This window comes from Oncorhynchus keta, chromosome 29, assembly GCF_023373465.1.
Source record: "Oncorhynchus keta strain PuntledgeMale-10-30-2019 chromosome 29, Oket_V2, whole genome shotgun sequence".
Lineage (NCBI taxonomy): Eukaryota > Metazoa > Chordata > Actinopteri > Salmoniformes > Salmonidae > Oncorhynchus > Oncorhynchus keta.
The window spans coordinates 25473261-25492219 of NC_068449.1; the positions used below are offsets into that span (position 1 = coordinate 25473261).

Genomic DNA, 18959 nt, shown 5'->3' on the forward strand with positions numbered 1-18959 from the left:
CTATTCCCACTAATTGTATTTGCATATATGTGCCCTTTGTTCACCATAGTGCTGTCAATTATTGTTACAATGTCTGTTGGTGCGTGTGAGTACCTGTGCTGTGTGTTTTGGCTTTCGTGCCATTGTGGATTGCGCAGATGATTATGGGTCTCCTCCCGTGTGTTAATCATTGTGTGCGTGTTATTTATTAGAAATACTCCTCGCTATTTTGTTTGGGTTTCAACCCTGTGTTTTGTTATGTGTTTGTTTGGTCTTTCTCACTGTGCCCTTACACGGCATGTCGTAATTTGGGTGTAATAAAAATCCTAGGCTAGGGAGTCCGTGGAACAACAATTAAAAAAAACATGTTTTAACCAGTTATATTTCAGTATCCCATCAATATGCAAATAGCGTTTGCACATTCCTGTCTCACTCTTTACACCAGTGGTAGTCAGGGCCTTATTACTGAGGGCACGCAGGGGACGTGCCACGGAGCCCTGACCTCCAGGGGATCCTTTACCCAATTATTTTTCTTTATTTCCATTTACCCCTACTCAGTTGGGGAGGCCCACAATCAAAAGCTAGTTAGGGGCTCAAAATCCTAGAACCAGCCCTGTTCAGAAAGCATATGAAGAGTCGGACCAAAATGCGGGGTGGTAGTTACTCATGTTCTTTAATGAAGGATCGTGATACATGAAATAACTGTATATATACAAAAACAACAAATGGAACGTGAAAACCTATACAGCCTGTCTGGTGAACACGAACACAGAGACAGGAACAATCACCCACAAAATACACAGTGAAACCCCGGCTACCTAAATATGGTTCCCAATCAGAGACAACGAGAATCACCTGATTCTGATTGAGAACCGCCTCAGGCAGCCAAACCTATGCTACACCCCTACTCAGCCGCAATCCCAATGCCTACAAAACCCCAATATGAAACACAACATTTAAACCCATGTCACACCCTGGCCTGACCAAATATATAACGAAAACACAAAATACTATGACCAAGGCGTGACAAGTTGTTGAGAAACAATCAAATCTATTGGTTCTACAGAAAGATGAGTCTTCTCTTTTCAGCAGTAGGCATTTGCTTTCCAAACTGTGTTTTTCTCAAGATTGTATTTTGAAATTTGCAAAAGACTAACTGATAGCAACCAACCATAGAAAAATAACCCATAGATGGCATTTCCAATTCGAATCAGGACTGGCAGCCATCTCTAGTGTACCCAAATTGCTAAGGGAATAGGTTCCAAAACCCTTCTATGGATTATACAGTTGAAGTCTGAAGTTTACATACACTTAGGTTGGAGTCATTAAAACTTGTTTTTCAACCACTCCACAAATATCTTGTTAACAAACTATAGTTTTGGCTAGTCGGTTAGGACATCTACTTTGTGCATGACACAAGTAATTTTTCCAACAATTGTTTACAGACAGATTTCACGTATATTTCACTGTATCACAATTCCAGTGGGTCAGAAGTTTACATACACTAAGTTGTGTGCCTTTAAACAGCTTGGAAAATTCCAGAAAATGATGTCATTGCTTTAGAAGCTTCTGATAGGCTAATTGACATAATTTGAGTCAATTGGAGGTGTACCTGTGGATGTATTTCAAGGCCTACCTTCAAACTCAGTGCCTCTTTGCTTGACATCATGGGAAAATCATGGAAAAATCTAAAGAAATCAGCTAAAAATTATAGATCTCCACAAGTCTGGTTCATCCTTGGGAGCAATTTCCAAAAGCCTGAAGGTACCACGTTCATCTGTACAAACAATAGTACGCAAGTAGAAACACCATGGAACCACGCAGCCGTCATACCGCTCAGGAAGGAGACGCGTTCTGTCTCCTAGAGATGAACGTACTTTGGTGCGAAAAGTGCAAATCAATCCCAGAACAACAGCAAAGGACCTTGTGAAGATGCTGGAGGAAACAGGTACAAAAGTAAATTACGCACGGCTGCTATGCAGTCACTCTCCATCTCCACCCCTGAGGTGGAAATGCGATACCTCAGGAAGGAGACAGACTGATGAAAGAACAGGCCTTTCTCAGCCTTGATGTACAGGTCCAACAGTCGTCCAAGTACCTTGCGCACCAAGGACACATGCTCAGCGCATGTAGCGGAGTATATCAGAATGTCATCGATATACACCACTACACCCTGCCCGTGTAGGTCGCTGAAAATCTCATCTACAAAGGATTGGAAGACTGATGGAGCATTCATCAACCCGTACGGCATGACAAGGTACTCATATTGCCACCGTCTTCCACTCGTCTCCCTCTCGGATACGCACCAGAATGTACGTACTCCTGAGATCCAGTTGAGTGAAGAAGCACTCCCCGTGCATTGACTCAATCGCCTTGGCGATGAGAGGTAGCGGATAACTGTACCTCACCTTGATTTGATTGAGACCTCTATAATCAATGCACGGGCGCAGACCTCCATCCTTCTTCTTCACAAAAAAGAAACTCGAGGAGGTGGGTGAAGTGGAGGACCGAATGTACCCCTGACGCAGGGATTCAGAAACATATGTCTCCATAGCCACCATCTCCGCTTGCGACAGGGGATACACGTGACTCCTGGGTACAGTGTCTACAATCCCCCAGTCAATGGGGTGGTAATTGAGTCGCCTTCTTCTTACAGAAGGCGAGAGCCAAATCGGCATATTCTAAGGGAATGCACATGGTGGAGACCTGGTCTGGACTTTCCACCGTGGTAGCACCAATGGAAACCCCTACACACCTCCCCGAGCACTCTCGCGACCACCCCGTGAGAGCCCTCTGTTGCCAGGAAATGGTGGGGTTATGACGAGCCAACCAGGGAAGGCCTAGTACCATGGGAAACGTAGGAGAGTCAATGAGAAAGAGACTGATTCTCTCATCGTGAAACTCCTGCGTCTCCATGGCCAGGGAGATGGTGGCCTCCCTGATTCACCCGGACCCTAATGGTTGACTATCCAGAGCGTGAACCGGAAAAGGTCTATCCACAGGAATAATGGGGATCCCTAAACTAAGTGCTAATGCTCTGTCAATAAAATTCCAAGCTGCGTCTGAATCGACAAGCGCCTTATGCTGGGAATGCGGGGAGAACTCAGGGAAACAAACCGGTACAAACAGGTGGACAACAGAGGACTCTGGATGAGAGTGGTGCATACTCACCTGGGGTGACGTTAGAGTGCCCTGCCTGCTGCCTCGGCTTCCAGAGGGACCAACCCGGCACCGACCGGCAGTGTGCCCTCTGCGGCCACAGATGGTGCACGTGAAGGCCCCTCCTCCAGCCTCCCTATGCACAGCCCCTCACAACTCCATGGAGTGGAAGTGCTGGGAAGTGGAAGTGCTGGGAAATGGAACCGACAGAGCCCCTTCAGGACGTCCACGGATGACCAGCAGGTTATCCAACCAGATGGACATATCCACCAGTTGGTCAAAGGTGGTGGTAGCATCCCTGCAGGCCAACTCCCGTCGGACGTCCTCACGTAAGCTGCATTGATAGTGGTCGATAAGGGCCCTGTTGTTCCATCCTGCTCCGGTGGCCAAGGTCCCGGAACTCCAGCGCAAAATCCTGTGCACTCATCGTCCCCTGTCTCAAATGGAAGAGTCGTTCACCCGCCGCTCTACCTTCGGGCGGATGGTCAAAGACGGCCCGGAAACGGCGGGTAACCTCCTTGAAGTGGTCCAACACAGCGTCTTCCTCCCCCCGCACGGCGTTTGCCAACTCCAGAGCTCTGCCCGAGAGGCATGAGATGAGGGTGGATACTCTCTCCCTTCCTGAGGGAGCTGGGTGAACAGTGGCCAGGTATAGGTCCAGTTGTAAAAGAAACCCCTGGCACTGTGCGGCCGTCCCATCATACTCCCTGGGAAGGGAGAGACGTATTCCACTGGAGCTGGATCCGGACGGGACGTGTAGAGATAACCCTGGTTGAGCAGGTCGAGGCGCTGGAGAGACTTCCTGTTTCTCTCAGCGGTCCATTGTCTGGACAACGCGATCCATCATGCCACCGAGATGATGTAGCATAGCCGCGTGTTCCTGGACGTGTTCCTGGACTCCTCTGACCAGGGTACCTGCTCCTGCTGACTCCATGGTTGGTGTAGGATTCTGTTAGGAGTGTGTATCGGAGGCGAAGTCAGGTGCAGGAGAGCAGAGTGTAGTGAACAGGCACACTTTTTATTCCGGTCAAAATGAAAGCACAAAATAACATAAAATGTGCCCAAAACACGGAACATAGACAAAAAGTAATGCACGTAACAATATCCACAATATCAAAATACACGTAACACCAACAATCCTACACAAAGACATGATGGGGAACAGAGGAATAAATACATATGAATTGATTGCGGAATGAAAACCAGTTGTGCATGGAACAAGACAAAACAAATGGATACATGAAAAATGGAGCGGCGATGGCTAGAAAGCCGGTGACATCGACCGAACAAGGAGAGGAGCCGACTTCGGCAGATGTCGTGACAATGGGGACACAGATCAGACTTTTTGGAGAAATGTCCTCTGGTCTGATGAAACAAAAATAGAACTGTTTGGCCATAATAACCATCGTTATGTTTGGAGGAAAAAGGGGGAGGCTTGCAAGCTGAAGAACACCATCTCAACCATGAAGCACGGTGGTGGCAGCATCATGTTGTGGGGGTGCTTTGCTGCAGGAGGGACTGGTGCACTTCACAAAATAGATAGCATCACGAGTGAGGAAAATTATGTGGATATATTGAAGCAACATCTCAAGACATCAGTTAGGAAGTTAAAGCTTCGTCGCAAATGGGTCTTCCAAATGGACAATGACCCCAAGCATACTTCCAAAATTGTGGCAAAATGGCTTAAGGACAACAAAGTCAAGGTATTGTAGTGGCCATCACAAAGCCCTGACCTCAATCCTATAGAAATTTCATGGCCCATCTTTGGACACTGTGTTAACAAACCTCCAGACGTGCTTCAATGCCATACAACACTCCCTCCGTGGCCTCCAACTGCTCTTAAAAGCAAGCAGAACTAAATGCATGCTCTTCAACCGATCACTGCCCGCACTTGCCCGCCCATCTAGCATCACTACTCTGAAAGGTTCTGACTTAGAATATGTGGACAACTACAAATACCTAGGTGTCTGGTTAGACTGTACACTCTCCTTCCAGACTCACATTAAGCAACTCCAATCCAAAATTAAATCTAGAATCGGCTTCCTATTTCGCAACAAAGCATCCTTCACTCATGCTGTGAAATATACCCTAGGCAAAACTGACTATCCTACCGATTCTTGACTTCGGCAGGATCATTTACAAAATAGCCTCAGCAAATTGGATGTAGTCTATCACAATGCCATCCGTTTTGTCACCAAAGCCCCATATACTACCCACCACTGCGACCTGTATGCTCTCATTGGCTGGCCCTCGCTTCATATTCGTTGCCAAACCCACTGTCCCCAGGTCATCTATAAGTCTTTGCTAGGTAAAGCCCCGCCTTATCTCAGCTCACTGGTAACCATAGCAGCACCCACCCGTAGCACGCATTCCAGCAGGTATATTTCACTGGTCACCCCCAAAGCCAACTCCTACTTTGGCCGCCTTTCCTTCCAGTTCTCGGCTGCCAATAACTGGAACAAATGGCAAAAATCACTGAAGCTGGAGACTTATATCTCCCTCACTAACTTTAAGCATCAGCTGTCAGAGCAGCTTACCGATCATTGCACCTGTACATAGCCCATCTGTAAATAGCCCAACCAACTACCTCATCACCATGTTGTTATTTATTTTTTTGCTCCTTTGCACCCCAGTATCTCTACTTGCACATTCATCTTCTGCACATCTACCACTCCAGTGTTTAATTGCTAAATTGTAATTATTTCGCCACTATAGCCTATTTATTGCCTTACCTCCCTAATCTTACTACATTTGCACACACTGTATATAGACTTTTCTATTGTGTCATTGACTGTACATTTGTTTATCCCATGTGTAACTCTGTGTTGTTTGTGTTGCACTGCTTTGCTCTATCTTGGCCAGGTCGCAGTTGTAAATGAGAACTTGTTCTCAACTGGCCTATCTAAAATGTAAAAAATATATATATTAACACAACACAAGCACCCCTGCCAACTGTAAGCATACTGGTAACTGCCAAAATAAAGGAAACACTTGAGTAAATGATGATACAAAGTATATATTATAGTGTGGGGTGCATTTTCCTGGATGGTTGCTGTCTACTTGTAGAATCTATTCCAAGGCGTATTGAAGCTGTCCTGGCAGCTCGCGGTTGCCCAATGTCCTATTAGGGCACTTTATGTTGGTGTTTCCTTTAGTTTGGCAGTTACCTGTATGTGCGTGTGATAAACCTTAATCCACTTTTATTTTTTAGAAAATATTGATCCTGTGTGGCTAAATTATGCTCTCTGGTGTATTTTGAACATTGAGAGTGGGCTCCTGTGGCTTTTCGCTCCTGGGCCCGTATAAGCCCTTTCATTAAGCTGGCCCTGTGCGCAGATCTGTACTCTGCTAAATTCAACTACTGGACTGTACTGTGCTGTGCTGTCCAAACTTGTGAAACATAGTCATCTTTTCAACATCTGGAAAATATATTTAGCTTTCTGGATACATTGTTACAATGAGGATTCATTATCAGATTGTGACAGGCAACTCCAACATCAATGTGACAGCCCCCCAAATAAAGCTCTCCTTTCCTCTTTTCAATAACAGTAATTGTTTATGGATACCCACAGAATACAACTATTTATTAAAGAAATAACATTCATATTTACTTTCACCCATGAAAAATGCTAATATTCCTCTCACCTCCATATTTTGTGATCCTGACTTGAATTGGCCACATGGATGACCTCTCCTATAGAGGACGCACATTTTTATCTGTACAGTTATTGCATAGCCCCCCTGGATTTTGAGTAATAAACACAATGACAACCAACCTGTGTGACTACCAACCCCTGGTCTCCCCTATCCTGTAAACAATGGTACTGTTCAGTGATAGGTAGTTTCATGTACAGGGCTCTCTCTCTAGCTGCTAATGAGAGATTGAACATCAGAAAATGAATATTTTCATTGCACACTCCCCCCACCACCAGTTTCGATAGAATTAAGATCAAAGCGCGGTTCAGGAGCCCTTTGCCATTATTCACTGAGAACAAAGGTCAGCAATGATTCACTCATTTCCTCAGTGTTAGTGCCTTTAGAATACTGTACCAGTTGGACTAATGTCAATCGTAATGAAAAAGCATTGTGAATTCGGAAAAAAAAGAAGAAAAGAATCCATTAAGAAGATTGCATTCTAGAACATTTCCAGACTATGTTGGTCAGACAATGTGGAGGAGATAGTGATTGAGAGAGTGATTAAAGCAGAATGATTAAGTCAGCCATGCTCCCACATCGTTCCCTCTCAGATGGAGGCAAAGAGCCAGGGACACATACCTCCACACAAAGAGCTACAGCAGCCCCATTTAGCCTCCATTCGCTCTCCCTCAATACTGACAAGTAAGCGCTCAAGAAAAGACTTGTCTCAATTTGAAGGAGGGAGAGAAAACGAGCCTTGTAAGCAAATTACACGGGAGGAGGAGTTGAGGGGCTGCTTTTGGTAGAGTAAAAACTCTTGTGAGAGTGGAGCCGAGCAGAGTGCAGTTGAGTGGAGCAGACAGGCTGATTATGGCACCTAGAGCTTGGAGGTAATTTACCTGTCACCTGTCACTGGAGCTCCTACACCTGGCTCGCACCAGAGCCTTCCCCACTGTACTGTACCTCTGTGCTGTAGCAGCTAGCTCAACTACTCACCGCTTAACCACCCAGCTCCAAATAACACCAGCTATGCCTCACCACTCAAACATCAACCACATAGACCTGGATTGTACATGGTAAACCCTTCTGAATGATGGTTTCTACATGGTTTATTGGTGTCCTCCCTCAAATTGCCCTGTGATCATTTATTCCTCAGAACCTGGTTCCTCTCTAGGTTTCTTCCTAGGTTCCTGCCTTCTAGGGAGTTTTTCCTAGCCACTGTGCTTACAGCTGAATGGAAAAGGAGATAACATCTGCAATGGAGGACAAGCTGTTATGGACAACCATATAATGTAACACCACGACTAAAGAGGTTCTTTGTAAACACATTGGCATGTACAGTACTATCCCTGATGGGCATGTTGTAGTAGTGTGTGAGGTTTAAATTGAAACCTGACGCCTAAAGCTGGCTGCGCAGCGCAACACACTCCTACAGCAGCCCTTATGTGCATGACTGCCAGTGACTGAGTGTGTAGCTGTGTGCCCGTGTGTGTCTGCAGTGAGGGCTGCGTTTGATTACTGCATGGAGGCATGTTTTAGTAACATGGTGTATTAGTTTTTGGATAATGTACAAACTAAGACAGTCTTTTGAAACTGTGACCTTGGTGTGTTTTAGGTGCTTGCCAACGGAATGTGTTTCAAGTGGTTGAAATGCAGGAGGACGGAAGGGGATGCACAGTTGGGTTATTATTTTTGTACATGACAGGACATCCCCCACACATAGCTCCCCCACAGTCAAGTTATTTGTAAGTAGAAAGGAGAGTAACCCACAGTAACAGTAAGATTATTATTACACTGTGAGCAGTGTCAAGGCTATCAGAGGAGATTGCCAAATGTAAATCATGTTTGATTTTTGATATGACCATTTTTGTTTATGTGATGATGAGAATTGGGAATATCATTTGGGTGCATAAAAATATGTTTTAAAACAGTGTAAATAAGATAAACACTAGCAACAAAAAGGCACTTGCTGTCATTTTGGTCATGGGTGTGATGTGATGCATGCAAGCCAGGGTTAAATAGGCTAACACTTGCCTAATATTAGCTTATAATTGCTTGTTAGTGAGGGAACAATTGTTCTGCCCCTCTGTATCTGAAATCCATACCAAATACCAAATATTTTTGGTGGGTAATATATATATATTTTTCAATCTATATATATTTTTTTACAACCATACCAAATCCAAATCTATCTGTACATTTAAATGCGATCTTCTGCTGGTAATCAACCAAAGCAAACAACCAGTCTAGCCATTCATCCTCTATTTCACACAATCTGGGCAGGGTTCTTTTCTAAATGAGGAAGGGAGCAGGCAGGCAGCCATAATAAGGGTATGAGTCTCTTATCACCTTAATATTATCAACCTATGTTATCTCCCACGGACAAACCCAACTGTCCAAATATCACTTCTCAACCTCTGATTATCCTAGATTGCATGCCTCTTTAAAGCCTTTGCTAAGTTTACATGCCTCTTGTTGTTTCTCAAATTGCTCATGTGTTTCTTTTCGTGGAAGTCTAGATCAATTTGCTATTTAAAGTGTTTCAAAATTATAGCACTGGAATGTTTGTAATGGTCAACTACGGCAGTAATAATACATTCATTACATTATAAAAGGGTATGCAATAATGCCTAGGCTACTGTGTCACTGAGTAGCCTACAGTATATAGGCTACCGATATTTCAAGTGAAATATAATAATGTGTGCCAAGCATATAGCATAATATAGCTTGTAATTCAACTTGATGAGTCCAGCTCTGTTATATGTCTGTCACCAAATCTGTAGTATATAAAATCTTAAACTACTGTTAATCTAAATCACAACTGCAGCCGAAACGAAATGACAGTAGGCTAAGGATATCCACAGAGCACAATACGAGTTATAGATTTGAAATAATATAGCCTTGGATACTCTACCAAATCACACATCAAAGAAAATATTTTACAACGCTTTAACACAGTGACGCTATTAAAGTGTAAAAGACTAGCTAGTAATTTCATATAGGCCTATGACAATTATGTGAGTAACTTTTTCAACATAATCTAGCTGTCACTTATATACAATCATGTTCAGCTTTTTACTTTCACTTTGTTTCTCAATTTCAAATACGCCAATAGGATACAAACAATAGTTTGATTAAACCAACCTGCCACTTTGTAGTTTGATCTGCTGCCAAGCCTGTCATCAGTGGACGGGGACCTCTTTCCCAGTCGGTGAATTGAGCCAAGTGCCAGCTGCCTAGGGTTGCAGCGCTTACGGTGGAGTTACCTTAGAGCACACTCGCACAACTAGAGAAAACAGAAAAAGAAACGGCGACGCAGCCTAAGTTTATTATAGTCCAAAACATGTACGCGTGCGCGCAGCAGTGTTCTAGAATATTGGACCGTTGACTTTCATAGCCTAGCTCAAACACATTTCACCATCTGTCAACACATCCAAATGAATTGAGGACGCGTAACAGAGAAGAAGCCTTTGTTGGGAATTGTGGGGAGGTACTGTAGGTGTGCGTTCGGGCTGTGCATTCCACGTGGATGGTGGTCTCAGAGCGGTGTAGCTACAGTATATGGAGTGTACAAAACATTAGAAACACCTGTTCTTTCCATGACATAGACTGACCAGGTGAATCCATATGAAAACTGTGATCCCTTATTGATGTCACTTGTTAAATCCACTTCAATCAGTGTTGATGAAGGGGAGGAGACAGGTTAAATAAGGATTTTTAAGCCTTGAGACAATGGGCAAGACAAAATATTTAAGTGCCTTTGAACCAGTTATGGTAGTACAAGGGTTCCCAAACTTTTTCACCCTTGGCCTGAGCACTGTTCAGGATACAAACTGTTCACATCCTTCTCAAACTGTTCACACCCTTGTTGTTGGTGCAGATAATTTTGCAGGTTGAAAGCTTATTTCCTGCAATTCTATACATTTTGCCATATCTAAGGTGTATTCATGTGATATTTGAGTAACATTACAGTAAAATTACAACAATATCTATGGGATAAAAAATAAAAAAACGTTAGCTGATATGGGCTAGTTGATCTGGACATTTCTGATAAGTTATAAATAGCTCTCTAAGTAAGGTATGCTAACATGACAAGAGGAATTGGTGATGCACTACCCAATTTTGAAATTGCACCTTGTGCATTCTACTATTACAACTTATTACAACTTACAAGAGTACGTTTAAAGCCGGAATGAGTTTCTTCAAAAATATGAAAAATAAATAGGAACCACTGCAGTAGTAGTTTCCCTTGGATTTCAAGAATGGTCCACCACCTAAAGGACATCCAGCTGACTTGATACAATTGTGGGAAGCATTTGAGTCAACATGGACCAGCATCCCTGTGGAACGTTTTTGACACCGTTTATAGAGTCCATGCCATGACAAATTGAGGCTGTTCTGACTGCAAAAGGAGGGTGCAACTCAATATTAGGAAGTTCCTAATGTTTTGTACACTCAGTGTATGTCACGATGTGGACTATAATTTACATTGCTGACGTAGGCATGCAGAAAAGAGAATATTGTTATGGATAAAATATAACTGCTCCATTGGGTCATTCATTTGTTACTTCTTTTTGCCAAGTTCATCTGTTCTGAAAGCACTAGGTTTAAACGTTTGCTGATGTCACAGACCACACCCTCTCTAATCTGAGCCGCTGTTTCATACACTGCAGTGGTGCGCACGTATCTGTTGTCCTAATATTAATAGTCCTCACCAGAATACTATTGTTTGCCATAACTAATCGAGAGTGCATTGACATTTAATCAAGATGAATTGGCCTTAAGCTTGTTAATTGGACAAGAGCCAGAACTCAGCGTAATCATCATCTCTTAAACAGGATTGTCCCTTTGGCCACTGTTTCATTTCAACAAGAATGCAAAAAAAAAAGCACACCCATTGTTGACAGGTGTATAAAATCTAGCACATCGCCATGCAATCTCCATAGAAAACATTGGCGGAAGAATGGTCTTCCTGAAGAGCTCAGTGACTTGGGGGGCGGCAGCGTAGCCTAGTGGTTAGAGCGTTGGACTAGTAACCGGAAGGTTGTGAGTTCAAACCCCCGAGCCGACAAGGTACAAATCTGTCGTTCTGCCCCTGAACAGGCAGTTAACCCAATGTTCCCAGGCCGTCATTGAAAATAAGAATATGTTCTTAACTGACTTGGTTAAATAAAGGTAAAATTTAAAAAATGTAAATTAAAAAACTTTGAACGTGGCACCGTCATAGGATGCCACCTTTGCAACAAGTCAGTTGCAAATTTCTGCCCTGTTAGAGCTTCCCCTGTCAACTGTAAGTGCTGTTACTGTGAAGTGTAATTGTCTAGGCGCAACAACGAAGTGGTAGGGCATACAAACTCACAGAATGGGACTGCCAAGTCTTGAAGGGTGTAGCACGTAAAAATCGTCTGTCCTTTGCTCTAACACTTTCTACGAGTTCCAAACTGCCTCTGGAGGCAATGTCAGCAAATCACGCTTCGCCATCTAGCAGTCCGACGGACAATTCTGGGTTTGGCAGATGCCAGGAGAACGCTACCTGCCCCAATGCATAGTGCCAACTGTGAAGTTTGGTGGAAAAGGAATAATGGTCTGGGGATGTTTTCAATGGTTCGGGCTAGGCCCTCTCCTGTTTCAGCATGACAACGCCCCATGCACAAAGCGAGGTCCATACTTAAATGGTTTGTCGAGGTTGATGTGGAAGACCTCAACCCCATCGAACACTTTATTTTTATTTTGACTGACTGCGAGCCTGGCCTAAAAGCCCAACATCAGCCAGACCTCACTAAATGCTCTTGTGGCTCAGTGGAAGCAAGTCCCCACACCAATGTTTCAACATCTAGTGGAATGCCTTCCCAGAAGAATGGAGGCTGTTATAGCAGCAAATGGGGGACCAACTCCATATTAATGCCCATGATTTTGGAATGAGGTGTTTGACGAGCAGATGTCCACATACACTTGGTCATGTAGTGTAGCTCCTTACCAATGATGTGGTCCTTCTGTGGCTCAGTTGGTAGAGCATGGCGCTTGTAACGCCAGGGTAGTGGGTTCGATCCCCGGGACCACCCATACGTAGAATGTATGCACACATGACTGTAAGTCGCTTTGGATAAAAGCGTCAGCTAAATGGCATATATTATTATTATATTATTATGTAGGCTATATAAACCCTGGAATGCTGATGCTGAGTATTGGCCAATGAGGCGCTTTGAAGCCACCGTTCGGCCATATTGGCACTGCCCAGAAGGAGCAGTCCTCCATAGGAATGAATGGAATTCTACAGTATTTCAATTAAATGTTTCAAGGACAAAATTACATGTATGTAAGTATTTTTGGTTTTAGTGGGGACTGTAACATTAGTACTTTCCCAAAAATGATACTTTAAGCATTTTTAAACATATATTTTCATATTATTGTATGTTTAGCTGACATAATATATTTTCGAAGTATGCATTAACGTGTCTGTAATAGAATAAACATGGCATAAACAAATATAGCCTTTAATAAATGCATTACTATAGCTTCCAAAATATATTTTACAACAGAGCAGGAGCGCTAAGATGGAGGCGTGATGGCTTCAAAACAGAGGCCCCTGTTAGTCATCTAGTGTGTATATACATTATTTGCCCTCACCTAGTATTTGTTTACATCTTTGCTTCTAATGATTTTCTAATGTTTTTATAAAAACTCTCTAAAAGGCAGATGCCATCATGGCATTTGTACATACATACACGGCAACTGTGGCATGCAAGATAATTGTACTAGTGTCAGACCATCCACACCATGCCTGAGTTCTCCCAGTGCCATAATCACTACTGATTTTATGTATGTTTTATTTTATTTAATGTAAATGAGATTTCTGTATTTCATTTTCAATATATTTGCAAAAATTTCAAAAACATGTTTTCAGTTTGTCATAATGGGGTGTTGTGTGTAGATGGGTGAGCAAAAAAAATTGATTTAATCAATTTTTAATTCAGGCTGTACACATAAAAATGTGAAATAATCAAGGAGTAATACTTTCTGAAGAAACTGTATCGTAATAATATTGAATTGTGAGGCCTATGGCAATTTCTAGCCCTAATAGTCACAGTCCCATAAGAGCGGAGTCAATTGTGTCCAAGCATAAAAAAATACAAAATTAACATTAACATTGCCTAAAATATAAAATAACATGTGCAGGCCTACTATTTGGGAAAAGAACATGACAAACAGCATGTGCTGAACATGGAATGCTAAACCTAAAACAAGTTTTCCAGATGGATCTTCAGTACAAGAGAAGCTGAGGACAGCATCCACTCTTTTCATAGTACAAGGCCACATATACCCAGTTCCTGGGAAGCTGAGAAGTGTACACTATGTTACTTAATTCATTCAGAAGGCAGGATAGCAACCAGTATTCATCCAGTACCGTCTCTCTCATCCTCTCCTCCATCTTCATGATGACACTGAGCCTATTACCCGAGTCCCTGTAAGATATGGTAACAGGATGTCAAATTGCATGTGTAATCACTAGTTGGCTATTTTATATCCAAAATCGTGATTGGAAAAGGAAACTTAGAATTGGAACTGTGTGTTCCCACTTCTGTTCCCCTCCCCTATATTAGCGCTGCTTTAAGGGGACAGAGAGGGTAGTACTTCCCAGAGACATGGGGAGACATCGAGCATATGCTAGCTCTGAATCATATTGTGGGTGGAGTGGGCACATTCGTAGCTGAGGTTACATTGCGCAGCATGCAGGTTAATTCATCTTTACCACAAATTCTTCTGTTACTCATCCCTGAATTATTTCCATTGCCCCACTACTCTACCCGAGCATTGGCAGTAATGACAGGCAGGAGGAAGGGACTGGATTCCAGGTGTTTTCATCTGCCCGCTAGCTATTACTCTGGTATTAGACCACATATTCAGCATCGTGTCCCCAGAGCTAAGCTCCAGGTTAGGTCAGGGGAAGAATGATGAAATATTAGCAATGATATAATTGTATCCTGCAGTCTGTAATGGACAGTCTGCACATTACGTAGGTTATGACTGGACATGACTGGAATGCAAAATAAGGGTTAGGGTTAGGGGAAGTAATAGCCAATTAATAGCAGTTTATACATCCTGGATGGTCTAATCCTGGATGGTGATTGGTTAAAACCACATTCAAGCCGTTGTTTATTTCATGAGTACCACCAGCTCGTATTACTCCAGTGCCAGCCTCTCTACACTGGCTTCCTGTTAAGGCTAGGGCTGATTTCAAGGTTTTACTGCTAACCTACAAAGCATTACATGGGCTTGCTCCTACCTATCTTTCTGATTTGGTCCTGCCGTACATACCTACACGTATGCTACGGTCACAAGACGCAGTCCTCCTTACTGTCCCTGGAATTTCTAAGCAAACAGCTGGAGGCAGGGCTTTCTCCTATAGAGCTCCATTTTTATGAAATGGTCTACCTATCCGTGTGAGAGACGCAGGCTCAGTCTCGGCCTTTAAGCCTTTATTGAAGACTCATCTCTTCAGTAGGTCCTATGAATTAGTGTAGTCTGGCCCAGGAGTGTGAAGGTGAATGGAAAGGCACTGGAGCAACGAACCGCTCTTGCTGTCTCTGCCTGGCCGGCGATATCCCTCTAGTGGTTTGGGGGCTGTGCTTTGGCAAAGAGGGTGGGGTTATATCCTGCTTGGTTGGCCCTGTCCGGGGGTATCGTCGGATGGGGCCACAGTGTCTCCTGACCCCTCCTATCTCAGCCTCCAGTATTTATGCTGTAATAGTTTATATGTCGGGGGGCTAGGATCAGTCTTTTATATCTGGAGTATTTCTCCTGTTTTATCCAGTGCCCTGTGTGAATTTAAGTATGCTCTCTCTCTCTCTCTCTCTCTCTCTCTCTCTCTCTCTCTCTCTCTCTCTCTCTCTCCCTCTCCCCTCTCCCTCTCCCTCTCCCTCTCCCTCTCCCTCTCTCTCTCTCTCTCTCTCTCTCTCTCTCTCTCTCTCTCCTCGGAGGACCTGAGCCCTAGGACCATGCCTCAGGACTACCTGTCCTGATGACTCCTTGCTGTCCCCAGTCCACCTGCTGTTGCTCCAGTTTCAACTGTTCTACCCGCGGCTAGAGAACCCTGACCAGTTCACAGGACGTGCTACCTTGTCCCGGACCTGCTGTTTTCGACTCTCTCCCATTGACATTGACTGACCGGGTGAATCGAGTTTAAAGCTATGAACCCTTATTGATGTAACTTGTTAAATCCACTTCAATACATATAGATAAACAGAAGGACACAGGAAAAAGAAGGATTTTGAAGCCTTGAGACAATTGAGACATGGAGTGTATATGTGTGGCATTCAGAGGGTGAATGGGCAAGACACAATATTTACGTGCCTTTGAACGGGGTATGATAGTAGGTGCCAGGCACACCAGTTTGAGTGTGTCAAGAACTGCAATGCTGCTGGGTTTTTCACGCTCAACGGTTTCCTGTGTGTATCAAGAATAGTCCTCCACCCAAAGGATATCCAGCCAACTTGACACAACTGTGGGAAGCATTGGAGGCAACATGGGCCAACACCCCTGTGGAATGCTTTCGACACCTTGTAGTGTCCATGCCCTGACAAATGGAGGCTGTTCTGGGGGGGAGTAGGAGAGCATGCATCTCAATGTTAGGAAGGTGTTCTTAATGTTTTGTATACTCAGTGTATAAAGTGGGTAAAACAGGATGTTAACATTATTAAAGTGACCAGTGTTCAATGACGATGTGCATAGGGCAAAGCAGTATCTAAGGTGCAGGGCATAAACTTGATCTCCAATGTAAAAACACATCTAGACATTATTTCCCCTTTCTTTTAGTTTAGCATTTGGTTATGTCTTTCCTTTCTCTTGTCTAGTATAGCTATTTCGCTTCGATAGCTAGGCTAGCTTGGCATAGAGCGCATAGAACTAACGACCAGCCGGGCCTTACAACTCTCATGCCAATATATCCTCCAAACCACAGCTTCTCTGGGCATTATAACTTAATTTAGGAGTGGTTTGGAGAACAAACTGTTTAAATGCAGTGACTTGACAGGCAGTAATTCATTGACTTCATTACCCTAACAGCATGGAGGGAGAGGGAACACAGTCTGCTCATGTTGTGTGGATACTACACACAGAACTCCATCCACATAGTCTTGTGTTTCTTATCAGAGCTATTAGGGAACAGCTTTTGGGAACTACTTCCCACCAGAAGATCCTGGAACTTGAGTTTCACAGTAATTGAATTGTGTTCTGGGTTTCCAACCAACAGCTGTAGAGGAGTATAAAACAGGTGACCTAGATCTTTCCTTGGTACAAATCCTTATCCTGTCAGACAAATTTAGTACTTTCTGAATATTCTGGCAGGACTGAGGCTGTCCTCTGTGGCCCTGACAAGAAAGGGGTTCTGAAAAACAGTGTGCATGAGAAACTGGCCATGTCCCAAGGCCATAGCATACACAGGGCTAGAGGACAAAGGGAGCTCATCAGCTCAACACTGGAAAACTGGAGAACTCCACAGGCTCCAGATGCAATATGCTACAACACACAGTACAGACACTTTACTGTAATATATGACAACAGGCTTTATATGGACTGTCTGTTGTTTTGATGCAAGTATTTCAATGTGAGCTCCTTTCGAAGATTAAGATTATTTTATTGATCAATTGCACATAAGGTTAAACCGAAATTTGACTTCCACTTTTAATCCAACCCCACCTAAAGACATACGTACATGTTTTGGAGAGGTGCAGGGGGCTGCCACGTCTTGCTCAAGGGCACAATGCCAGGCAATAGCTCCTTTGATTTGATACCAGCAACCCTCCAGTTGCCATCTCACTTCCCTCCAGATGTTTTGGACCCTCCAGCTGCTAGCTTCTTGCATCTCTAACCGCTAGACTACCTACAGTGCTGTACTGTTACAGTTGAAACACCTGGCTGCATGCCTGCTGCTCACATAACAGCCAGTTAGATTACTGTAAGAAGAATTTCTGAGCAAACTCACAGAGAGGCCAGTGATTAACACACCCACACACGCATGCACATGTGCACACACACACACACATCCGCTGGACCTTCATCAGTGTGTTCACACACAGCTGGGGATAGAATACCATTGATGAGGTTAAGAGGGAAACGCAGCTAAAGCCCCGCTCAAGACCTTTCATTGAAATAATTCAGAACAACGATGTTATGACAACGATGTTGTCTAGTTTACATGGATTGGCCATAATTGACAAATCTGTTATTGTCCTTCATGATCACTCAGTATCAGGTAACATCAGGATTATTTAGCCCCAACATAGCAAGATGCTGACCCTGAACCAGAGCCTCATCACCATGCTGTTCTCACATATTCCTGATTAATACATTATTTACAGGTCTATCTCACAGGTGTTGTGCAGTTACATACTGTAAATCCTAAATCTGGAGTTATGTAACTGCACAACTGCTGCTATGGAGACGGCTGTTTATGTCATCTGGGCCTGGGGCATCATGTGAATGGCCCCTTGGTCCCCTTGCCTCGTCTCCTCTCACCTAGCATCTACAGTACAGACGTAGGCATAGTACATCCTCATCATTGTCTGTGAGCCTGTAAAATGGGCTTAGTGGGGAGGTGTGTGTGCATGCGTGCATGCGTGCATGTGTACGTGCGTGCGGAGAAGCTCTGAGGAGCTATTGGAGAATGTTATTGGTTTATGGACGCGCTGAGTGATAATTTATGGCTAAAGTGTTCTCTGCATCGAGAACACATTGTAATAGGGAGGAATCGTCTGCTGTTTCAATAGTGCATCATTAACCTTAACCCCCTGCTCACACACCATCCCTCCCAAAAAAAACAGCATGATATGGATTGATAGCATCAAATAACACTCAAATTACATAGGCAAAATAAATCTCTCTCTCTCTCTGTCCATGAAGGGCTAGGGCCTTGGCATCAGCTTGGCACTCATTGAGAAATATCTGTATGCACAGAGTATCCTCCAATCAAGGAATACCTAACAACAAAACCTGTGTACCAACATTTTTGGTGGGTATTTAGCTCAACTATGGCCTGATGATGGTTATGTAACAGATTAATGAAGCAGTAAGTAGTTGCAAAGTTGTTAATTAGCTAAAATGCTAACGTTGTCCGTGATGAGATTCAAACACGCAACCCTTGGGTTGCTGGACGTTTGTGTTTATACACCTATATTTTGTATTTATTT

General features: G+C 43.6%; 1 protein-coding gene across 1 annotated transcript in view; it reads right to left on the bottom strand.

Annotated features, from left to right (window-relative positions):
• Positions 1-10234, bottom strand: part of LOC118362590 (estrogen receptor beta) — a 31510-nt gene extending 21276 nt beyond the window's left edge. The window contains 1 exon segment of the mRNA XM_035743026.2: positions 9919-10234. Within this exon segment, the coding sequence (XP_035598919.2) occupies positions 9919-9957 (39 nt within the window). The 5' untranslated portion in view covers positions 9958-10234.
• Between the last annotated feature and the right edge of the window lie 8725 nt (positions 10235-18959).